At 50.9% G+C, this 11,564-nt stretch overlaps 1 protein-coding gene across 5 annotated transcripts in view; it reads left to right on the forward strand.

The window, feature by feature from the left end:
• The window catches only part of Eip74ef (Ecdysone-induced protein E74), a 150,978-nt gene extending 141,864 nt beyond the window's left edge, over nt 1-9,114 (forward strand). For all 5 annotated transcript variants that reach the window (XM_076305109.1, XM_076305111.1, XM_076305110.1 and 2 more), the window contains one exon: nt 8,555-9,114. In XM_076305109.1, coding sequence (XP_076161224.1) covers nt 8,555-9,105 — 551 coding nt within the window. In that variant the 3' untranslated portion in view covers nt 9,106-9,114. The remainder of the gene's footprint in view (nt 1-8,554) is intronic.
• Nucleotides 9,115-11,564: the final 2,450 nt, after the last annotated feature.

Consider the following 11,564-nt stretch of genomic DNA (forward strand, 5'->3'; position numbering starts at 1 on the left):
GTCGGTTTCGCCGGTATTAACCTTCCCGCCTCTAAATTCGGTATCAGCCGACCATTAAACATCCCCCCGAGCGGGTAGTAGGTTCGCGCGGCGAAAAGCTCCCTCGCTCGTTCCCGTTCCCGTTCCCGTTCCCGTTCCTCGTTCTCTTCGAGGAGACGACGAGCTTCCACTCTCTCTCCCTCTCTCTTTCTCTCTCTTTCCCTCCGTCTGGTTTCCTCGCTCTCTCGGTCCCTCGGTCTCTCGCCGCTCCGTCCTCCTCGTCCGCTAGCTGCAAGAAGTTGCGCCCACCGAGAGTGCGCACGATGGTCACTGACCTCGCACACGTCGTGTCCGCGACGACGGAAGAGGAGTCACGCATTCTTCCCATTCGCCCGTCGTCGTCTTGACCTCTGTCCGCCTGGCGAACGAAAAGAATGCGTGCGACGTAGGCAGCGCACGCGTATTGGATTGGTCCGGGAATATAGACGCCTCTTTCGCTCCTCCGCGCGCCGGTTCACTGGGTGTTCCGAAAGTATATCCAGTCACCGGACTCCTTTTTACCCGCGCGCGACCGAATTCGCGTTTGCTGCTCGTCCAGGATACGATATTTTTCGAAGAGTGGAAACTCCGTCCCTCGAGCCGGAGGTACTTCCGACAACGCGGAGAGTCGTTTCGCGGAGATGCACGGAGAGAGAGAAACGAAACGAGAGAGAGAGAGAGAGAGAGAGAGAGAGAGAGAGAGAGAGAGGGGTGACGGGGGAGAGAAAGACGTTCGCCCAACGATGAAACGATGCGCTGCTTTTTTATTCCCCCGGTGTTCCGTCGAACGACGTCTGCCGACGACGGAGTTAACGACTACCAAGTAGCCGAGTGCGCGCGCTAGACCAGTCTGGAGATGCAAACGCGCGACTGGACGCACCGTGCATTCGTAATGCAGCCTAGATGCACCGCGGCGACTACGCTCGGTTTTTCGGCTTTCGGGAATCTCGGCCCTCGACGCGACCGAACGATAAACGATCGGCCCCGCGTACAATTTGTCGCGACGGAGCGATCGGATCGAAGTAACGATATTCGATGGAAAGTATCGTCGCGTCCCATCCGTCGATCCGATCTCAAAGAGGCGCGCGTCGAGTTCCCTCGCTGACAATACCGTCCGAGCACCGTCTACAGACGCGCGTAACGTCCACCTATGAGCGGAATAATGGTCCGCGAGGGAACATAGGTGCACCGTGTTGGTCGTCGGCCGTCGTAGCATCGAGACTTCCGGATACCGAGCCAGCCGGCTACAAAGAGCTACCCACCGCGATACGTGCAGCAGGAAACTAGTAATAAGAATCCCATCGAACGATCGACGAACTCGCCAAGAAACGTATCCTGCAAACGATGCACGCTCGCGATACTTGGATCCGAAGAAATATCCTCGGTTCCACGGAGCCGCTCGCGGCCGTTCTCCTCCTCGCGGTGCTACGAGGAATTTTCCAAAATACGACGACGACGCTCGTGTCCCACCGCGATTCCTCGAGCCGCGTCGAACGAACGCACCGTCGATATCTTCGATGCCGTTTCACCCTCCCTCCCACCCACCCCCCTCCCGAGTATTTCCGTTTAAAGAGGAGATAAAGAGAGAGACGGAGAGTGGTTCTGCACGGTGGTAAGGGAAGGGAGCGAGGGCGCAGGGGCAGGGAATCGCGAAGCCCACACGTTTGACGTACGTTTTATAGGCAACCAAGGTGGACGCGTAGAAAAACCACTCGAACTCCGGACGTAAATCTCGTTCTTTTCGTTAACACGGAGCAGGCCAGAAGTGCCGGTGTGTTAGCCTCCACCTCCTCCTCTTCCACCTCCTCCACCACCTCCTCCTCCTCCTCCTCCACCACCTCCTCCTTCTCCTCCATCCCCTCCCCCAACCGCTTCGAGGAACACAGAAACGGCCGAGAAATAATGCGTTCCGCCCACGGTGTCTATTGCAATCGCGAGACCATTTTTCGACGCGTCTCTCTTTCTCTCTCTCTCTTCTCTCTCTCTGTCTCGCTCTCTTTCCCTCTCTCGCGCGCGCATGGAAGATCAAAGAGCAGCCTTTTACCTCGACGTCCTTCGACTCGAATCCCGAACGAAAGTGAAGTTTTTGGGACGGAGCTCCGGCGCTGCCGCCGAGCTGGTAGCGTTTCGTTTCGCGCGCTGTCTTCTTTCGCGTTAAGCCGCGTTCTCGCGTGCGCCACGCGGTACGCGCTCCCTCCGTGCCGTTCCAAAGAAGAAATTTTCAAAGAACGTCTCGACATTCGTTCGCACCAACCTTCCTTCCCAGCTCCTATTTGCGTCGCGTTCCTGGTTTTCTTCCGTGGCCGGCGAGAATGCTCCGCGTACTCTGTACTCTCACTCCCAACGCCGAAATCCGACGAGCGTTCAATTTCCTACGAGACCGAGATCGTTTTCCTATTCTTCCTCGCGGCGTTTATCCCTTTAACCCTTTCCGGGTGCCGAGCGACGGAGAGTAGAGGGAGAGAGAGAGAAGAGAGAGAAGAGAGAGAAGAGAGAGAGAAGAGAGAAAGAGAGAGACGGACGATAGACGTTCATACACGTGCGGCTGCAAAGCGGCTCGCAATTTGAACGGGTTTCGGGGTTAAAGATAGTATCCCGAGGCAGTAGGGTAACATAATAGGCCGGGATGGGGGTCTGGGTCTAACGAGAGAAACAGAAAAAGGGAACGAGAGCAGAAGGAACGACTCGACGTCGAGACACGCGGTAGTAGGGAGATGCAGAAGGAACGCGAGCAACGGAGACGAGAAGCTCGAGGAGCGCGAGCGGGATAGAGGAGAGACGTCGGTGTGCGTGCGCGCGGGCGAGCGGGCGAGCGGGCGGGCGGGCAGGCGGGCGCGCGCGCTCGTGTGTGCAACACGGTGCATCGGACTAGCCAGTCGCGAATGGAGGTGGAGAAGAGAGAAGGAGGAGAAGGATAGAGTAGTTAAGTTAGTCTGTCGGTCAGTGACTGCCTGACTTTCCCGGCGCAGCTGAAGGTCAACTCTCCCCTTCTCTCGACCTCATCCTCATCCTCCCCCTCCTCCGCCTCTTCTTCTTCCTCCTACCCACTCCACCACCCGCTGAACCGCTGCCGTTGCCTCCTCTGGCCGGCTACCACACGCTCCATCGACGCACCACCACCGGTGTCCAGGCCATCTTTGTCCTACCGTCTTTCCCTCCTCCTTCCTTCCTTCTCTCTCCCGCGTATTCTTCGGATGCGAACGCGTATATGCACTCGTACCGCTATACACCGACTCTGAACCTATATCAAGCGTGTACGTGCACACGGCCACGACCGCTTTGTTTATGCCGTACGAACACTTTCGGTGCCTTTTCTCTTCGCACCGTGTCACTCCATCCTTCTTCCGCCGCCACCGCCACCGCCACCACCGCCGCCGCCGACACCGCCGACACCGCCGCCACCACCCCCCTCCCTTCGTCCTACTACTCCCCCTCTTCCTCCTCCTCTACCTCCTGCTCCTCCTTCTCCTCCTCTCGACGGGTTGAGGGTCATTCGTGCACTTAGGTGCACGCGGAATTCCGCCTCGAAGTCCTGGTACGTGAGAACTCGTCTTACACGGCTGTATATACCCTCCGCACCGATGCTTCTTTTTTGTCCGTATGCGCGCCAGCTCTCGCGTAGAGAGACTCGGCCGATCGAAATTCGCGTTTCTCCTCGAGGACCACTTTTTTCATTTTTTTCCTCTTCTCTCTCTCTCTCTCTCACCGAATTCAACTCCGACTAGACGCGTATCGGTCGAAAGGGAGGGACTCGTGGAATCGGCGCTCGCCGGCCGGAAACCGATCGTAAAACGCGTTCGCGAACCAATGTTTGCCCCGTGTCGATTAACGTCGTCGACGCGGAGCCCGCGTTATCGATCGTTGTCGATCGTTTTTTCATCCTTCGATCGAATTTGCGGACAATATCGCTGTTAGGATAGACGCGGAGCAACCGGTGGGGCGAGGAGAAACAACGGAACGTTTATTGGTACGGTAACTCGTCCCAAGGAAATCGTGCGAGATAAGTCTTGTGTATTCGAAGCTCCAATTGGACAGCCGTATGAGTTGGCGATAATGGCACTCGGTTTACAGGCGTCTCGCTAAACGACGGGTTCACGGCTATTAACGTCATCCGCGGTATATCTATCGCGCTTCTCTCCTCGTCTTTTTGTTGCCCGCGCGTATATATCAGCCACTTGTGTTACTGGCTTGGGTATTTTTGCTGCCGCGGAAAAGATAAAATTAGCGCGATCCCGCTGTCACTTTGACTTTTTGTAACCGATAAACGAAGACACGGTACCAAGAGTGTCCGAAATTACGCGATATAAACCGATAGGAGACGGTTCCCGGTCAGAATCGACCGATCGAATGCCCGAATCTACGAAACACGTCCTCTCGAAATTGATCGCGTAAGGCTCGGTTACGTCCGGTCTACTCGTACTAGTACGGTGGAACGAACCGCGCGATTCGATTCGGAGATGACTCGATTTCTCCGTCCCCTTGTATTTCGAACGATTGTTCGAGCGTACGCGAGAATCCGTTCCCCGCGAAGATTCTTCCGTCGTCTTCACTTTCAGCGTAGGTCTTTTTATCCCGTCCTTCCCACCGCTACCGATTCGTACGTTCCTGGATACCCCCACCGCCGCGGAGATCATCTCCTCCCGCTTCCCTCTTTTTTCTCTCCCTCCCTATCCCTCCGTTCTCGCTATACTTGTACTTCCGGCCGCGAGGCTAGCGCGAAATTCTCGCAAAATAAACGGGAGGCACGGCTCCGTGGATAACTCCCCGATTCTCCTGCTGGCCTCCTCTCCTCCCCCGCGGCTCTCCTCCCCGTCCCATACCGTGTACGTATTTTTAACTATCGACTCGTTACCCGGCTGCTTCGCCCAAACTTCCTGCCACCGCTGTCAGGAAGAAGAACTACGTAGACGACGACGAGGACAACGACGACGAAAACAGATCGGGGAAACCCACTTGTTCGACGTTCGCGGTGATTTCGTTCCGATCGTTCGTTCCGATCGATCGGGAGTACGCCACCGTTCGATACGAGGGAGACGATTTAAAAGTCCGCGCGGCGCGCGCCTCGAGGGGTTCACCGTGCAAAATCGCGATCGTTGTCGCTCGGTAGCCACGTTGGTTCGCTCGCGCGGTTCGATCTCGTAACAGTTTCCTTCCAGCGAGCGTTTCTATTGCGCAAACGGTCGGAGCGTCGATAGAAAATCGTCATCGTAGCGGGCCTCTCTGTCTTTCTCTATGCAGGAGAGCGGCGGCGGTGGCGGTGGCGGCTCTATGCGTCACGAAACAGTCATGCGTACGCGATGCATCGTCGTCTCTAGCGGTCTCTCCCTTCGCTGTACGACGTCCGTGGTATAGGTCAGTGAAGTAGTAGCTCCCCCACCACGCGCCTCCTAGACAACGGGTCTACGATTGACTCATCTAGCCAGTCATACGGCGCGTAAACACGATCCGCTCCAGCTGTTTCTCCGCGCTCTTTTGCTCCCGATCGCGGCTCCCGTTTTCTCTTTCTCCCTCGCGTTCGTCTATGTACACGGTTCCTGAGAACAACGGGGCGTTCTCTTTATTTTTAGAGGCACCTCGAGAATTTTCGGTTTCCCCGCTGTCCGCCATCTTTTTGTCCGCCCCGGCGTGCCTCGTATTTGTGTACCTCTCTACGCGTAAGTGTACGCGCGCGTATACCTACGTCTACTTGTATATATACATACATATATATATATATACATATACATATATATATTATATATATATATACACGCACGCGCGCGCACACTTATAGATACACGTGTGTCGGGTTTCTCTTGTTCTTTTTCCCGCTGCTGCTTTACCTTCTCTCTTCGGGTGCTGCTCGGCTCGGAAGCAGAAAAGCATCTCGAATAGAGAGAGGAATCGTTCAACCGCGCGCGCCTCCGCGGAACTACGGGGAACGACGCAGCGAAACGGAGAGGCGCGGAGCACGGGGGAAGGGTAGAACGAGTTCCGATTTTAGCGCAGTCGCGGCGGCCTCCGAACGAGCGGCGCTATTATGCACTAGTAGCTTGATGGCGTCACCCGTGCAACCTTGGCTCGGGTCAGTCCTCTATCATACTGCAGCCAGAGTTCCCCTACCCTTTTGTTTTCCCTCTCCTTCTTCGTCGCTTTTTCCGTTCTCTCTCCTGCGCGTCGGCCACCTCCGCCCTACCCCTCCCCTCGAATCACCATCGCCACCACCGTCACCACCATCGCCACCACCGTCATCGCCGCAATCACCATCGTCACTAACGCTACCACCGTCACCACCATCGCCATCATTACCATCATCGCCACCAACACCATCGTCGCCACCATCGTCGCTACCATCGTCGCCACCACCGTCTCCTGTTCCCTTCATTTGGCTCCGCTTAACCCTCTCCTCCGCGTCTCTTTGCCCCGGCCCGCCTCGCTTCTCCTCTTCGGCGCACACACGCCACTGGCCACACGACCAGTGGCGTACGAATACTTTCTATTTCGGGGCATCTTCCCGGGAGTTCCTTCTTTTCGCGGAACCCCGAGCACGATTCCACGACGAAATTTTAATCGCTCGTCGGTGCAGAAAATCGTCCCGCGATCGTAACGAGTAACGAAAGACAAAATTGAGACGAAGCATATCGTGTGGACCGATCGTCCACCGATGATTTTGTTCTCGTCGAGAGAGTGGATTCGCGAAAGGGACAGTATCTCGGTCGGTTAAAAAAAAAATATATATATTTAAGAGATTGTCGGCAAAAGTAACGATAAGTGCAACGAATGCAACGTTCGTTTAGCCGGACACGATTCCACGAGAAAACTTTAATAGCTCGTCAGTGTAGGAAATCGCGTGGACCGATCGTTCACCGATGATTTCCTACTCGTCGAGAGAGTGGATTCGAAACGGAACGCGCGAAAAGGAGAGTATCTCTATCGGTTAAAAAAAACATATATATATATATTTAAGAGATCGTTGGGAAAAGTAACGATACGCGCGAGGAACGAAAGGTTGGTTTCGCCGGACACGATGACACGAGCGCGAGAGGCTCGATTCTAGGTCGTTGATCGATCGAATACCTCGACGTAGGAGTCGGTTTTAAAAAAGGCATTAGTCCTCGTTACGCCCATGACCACGGGCCAACGCTGACGGCGTACACTCGAATCGCGTATATTCGCATCCGTATGGAGTCGTGCGCGCGCGCGCGCACGCGCTCACCCCGGCACGGGAGACGTTTCTGTGTAACGACGCGACCAACTTCCCCACCGCGAGAGCGTAAACGATGTTTCCATCCTCCGTAGATCGCGTATCCGATTCGACGGGATATATACCTGGTCCGGTCTCCCGTGCACCGTGGCGCAAGAACCCGTGGAATCGAGATCGATCGTGGCGGGCAAGGAAAAAAAAAAAAAGGTTATCGAGACGTGGCTCGAGAGAGGCTGTCCCGAAGCATCAATCATCCTGTGACAGAAACGGCATAGCACCGGCAACGATGCTTCGTGGACAGCTATTAATAGTTCATTGCACGGTTAAGTACGGTGTGTACTTAAGAGGCGCGGTGCGAAAACCTCGATAGACGCGAACTCGATCCTACGTAGCGAATTGACGAGTACCAGGAGTCGATCGAAAGATTTATTTCGGTCGGAAGGATAGGCCCGAGACGCGATGCGATTTATGGCGAGACAACCCCTTGAAATATGCGAGAGATCGCCCGTATTTGGCGCAGTGGAGTAGCGCCTCCTTTGATCAGACCTGTTAAGTGGAACCGATCGGATAGCAACCGAACGCGCGATAGAGTTCGCTACGAGACCAGAGACGACCGTGGAACGATTCGTACTCTGTTTCGCAACACTTTGGAACACGGGGACGAGCGATTCTTTTCGCCGTCGATTTCCCGTAAATACGCGCGTGAACGTGTCCGAGGTGTTCGATTCGGAAACGCGAGACGGAAGAACGCGCGAAAATAAAAGAAAAGGCGAAACTCGTTTCGGGCTAAAGTATACGTTTTCCTCGATACGCGGCGCGTCGTTAATCGAGGCTGGACGGACGTTAAAAAGAACGGATCAAGCATGATCCGAATCCAATTAGCGGGAATATCCACACGCTAAATTAACTTCGATTAGTACGCAGGTTGAAAAGACTGGTTCGCATCGCGCTCAATTTTATTCGTCGGTAGATAACGAAGCACGCTCCAATTTCAGTAGTAAAAAATGTAATAACCGGACTTACCCCATAATTAATTCGATGATCTACATTATACTCTAATGGTAGCGCGCGACGGTGGCGCCATCCGACGAAAATCGCGCGAACATAAATCCTCTCGTGGTTCCGCGCCACCTTGCAATTAAGTTTTAAATACTTTGCGATTTAACGTCGTATACTCAACCAATTACTATATCCTTCGATACGAAGGAAGAGTATCGAAGCAACGGTGCTCGATCAACTTGCTCGATCGTTGTTTTATTTTACGCGTAATAACAAAGTGCGCGAGAATTTTCCGTGAAATAACGCGCGATGCGAGACCGATACGCTCAACGATCGTTTCGTTTCTGTTTACAGTGTCCGAGAGCTACAGCAGTTACGTGAATTCGATGTACGCCAGCGGGGGTCAATTCGCGACCCCCTGCACCCCGAGCCCACCGCGGGGACACGGCGGCGTACCGACGAGCGTGATCCAAGCAGCCACCAGCTCGGTGTCCGACGATTTGTACCTCCTGGAGTTAGGCTTCCCTCCGCGGTCGAAGAAGAACAAGTTGAAGAAACCGCGCCAAGGTGACGGGGCGGCGGTAAAGAGGAAATCTCGCGAGGGCTCGACCACGTACCTGTGGGAGTTTCTGTTGAAGTTGCTCCAAGATCGAGAATACTGTCCACGGTACATCAAGTGGACGAATCGCGAACGAGGCGTCTTCAAGCTGGTCGACAGTAAGGCGGTGTCGCGCTTGTGGGGTCTCCACAAGAACAAGCCGGACATGAACTACGAGACCATGGGCCGAGCTCTGCGCTACTATTACCAACGCGGCATTCTGGCGAAAGTTGACGGACAGAGGCTGGTCTATCAGTTCGTAGACGTGCCGAAGGATATTATAGAAATCGACTGTACCGGCGCGTGAGACAGGGCTCGACCCACAAGGGAGCAGCACGAGAGAGTACGAGCTGAACGAGACAAGGGTCGTTCGCGTATTCACACAGCGATCGTTCGCAAGGTGACACCGTCGAGCAGCTCTTCCTGCCACAATGTGCCCACTTGGCACATCCCTCAGACGATCTAAAAAAAAAGAAAAAAAAACTATACGCCCTCTCTCTGACTTCGTTTGTTCCTTGTATTATATATGTATACCTATAGAGATGTATATTAACGAAGTGCACGCGAGTACGGACGCTACCGCGAGAGGATGGATGTTTGTTTTATCGACGCGTCAGCTGCGACACGGTATATAGTACGATCTGTATGCCGCAAAAAATTTCGTCCTCCTTTGGTCTTTCTTTTTTTTTTTTGTTACTTTTTGACGATCGATACGTCGATGGTAATCGTACTAAGCTTTACAACGTTTATATATATAAATATAAATACATATATATATATAAACGAGAGAGAGAGAATAGTTAGTATACATATATATGTATATATATATGTGTGTATGTGTGTGCGCGCATGAGTGTGTGTATGTGTGTATATGTATATGTATATGTATATGTATATGTATATGTATATGTATATGTATATGTATATGTATATGTATATGTATATGTATATGTATATGTATATGTATATGTATATGTATATGTATATGTATATGTATATGTATATGTATATGTATATGTATATGTATATGTATATGTATATGTATATGTATATGTATATGTATATGTATATAAACATATACGTATAGATATAGATATAGGTATATGTATATGTATATATATGCGTTGAGCTCGTTCAAATTTGTACAAAATTTAGTTCTTAAAGGATAAAAGGATGCTAAGGCACAAGTGTTATTAAATGTATTTTAATCAAGAGAGAAAAAGATGAATCTAGTATGGACAAATTTACTTAAACATATAAAGTATAGTCGGAAGTATAGGCGAACAATTGTACATTCGAGAACGCGATAAATTATTTATTGTATATTAGACAATTATATATGTTACCTAGAAAAAAAAAAAGAAGAAAATTGTTATATAACGTGTCGATGAAAGGGAAATACGAGAAAAGAGGATACGAGACACACACACGTACACACACGCAACGTGGAAAGTTATTAAAAAGGAAAAAAAAACATAACGAAACGAAATGAGGGCTGTGAAAAGATTCTGAAACGGAGGAGAATGGATGGAGCGGAAACGATTAAAGAATGTTTAACGAGTTTCATGGAGCGAGCTCAGGGAGGGGTACACACTTGCACATACATATACACACACCACACGCGCGTGCACGCGCGCGCCCACACGTACACACGCACACACGCACACATCCATACACACTATATTTTTTTAAATATAAGCGAAAAGGGCGACTCTTCTTTTTGAGCTGAGGGTTCAACAACGTAAGGTGCTGGCTATACACACGAGGTCCAAGAATGTTATTTAGCAAGCTAGTGTTACTAATTCATAAAAAAAAGATTATTGAAACAGACATTATATATCTCTGTATATATAAAATACACCTTTAGTATATATTATTGAATATTATATATATATATATATATTATATGAATATATATTGTATGTTATGTAGTAAATGGAGCGAGTTAATGTGTCTCTATGAGATTTTTCCGTCACGTCGGTGTATGAGGAAGTTGCGTGCAACCGTCTTCGTACGATGTCTCTGTTCTTTTTTCGCGAGAAACGAACAGCGTTTAGAAACATGATCGTTTCTCTTTCCTTGTTCTTTCTTTCTTTCTTTCTTTCTCGTTTTTTATATTTTTTTTTTTTTTTGTACACCTCAACGTTCAGGTCCAACGAACGAAATTGATATTTCGAAGCTCGAATCACGCGCCCTCTAACGCACACTTACATGCTCTAACGAGCATTCGTCATGCTCACACACGGATCAGGGACATCGTACCTTCAACCCATTTATGCCCAGAAACAACGAAGATATTCGGAAACGATTGAAAACTATATATACATATATGTACGTAAATGTCGCGAGTCACGAATTAAGATCATTTTAAATTGCACATATTTATCGGGAAATTTGTCTCGGTTGCGCGAACGCAACAATTGGGTATAAATAGGTTAAGTCAGTCCTGTCCACAGACGCAGCTCTCTGTAGAGTTTATGGTATCTCTTTATATTTGTTTGCGTTGTGTTTATATCGGACACGAACGCGTAACGAGGCATCGACTGTCCGGCATTCGTGTATCATAGCGACTAGAAGCATAGGGTGGAGAAACTGTTTTGCTATCGGGAGCAACTTTGGACAGGACTGTGTGTTTTCGTGCGTAATGTGGCCAGATTTTTTTCCAAAATTACAATGCTGCACGAACTGAAATGTACCCTAATCAACCCCTCCCCCCTCTTCCCCAACGTTTCCTCGGACAGTTGAACTGTACGAGGTACCATTAGA

This window comes from Ptiloglossa arizonensis, chromosome 2, assembly GCF_051014685.1.
Source record: "Ptiloglossa arizonensis isolate GNS036 chromosome 2, iyPtiAriz1_principal, whole genome shotgun sequence".
Taxonomy (NCBI): domain Eukaryota; kingdom Metazoa; phylum Arthropoda; class Insecta; order Hymenoptera; family Colletidae; genus Ptiloglossa; species Ptiloglossa arizonensis.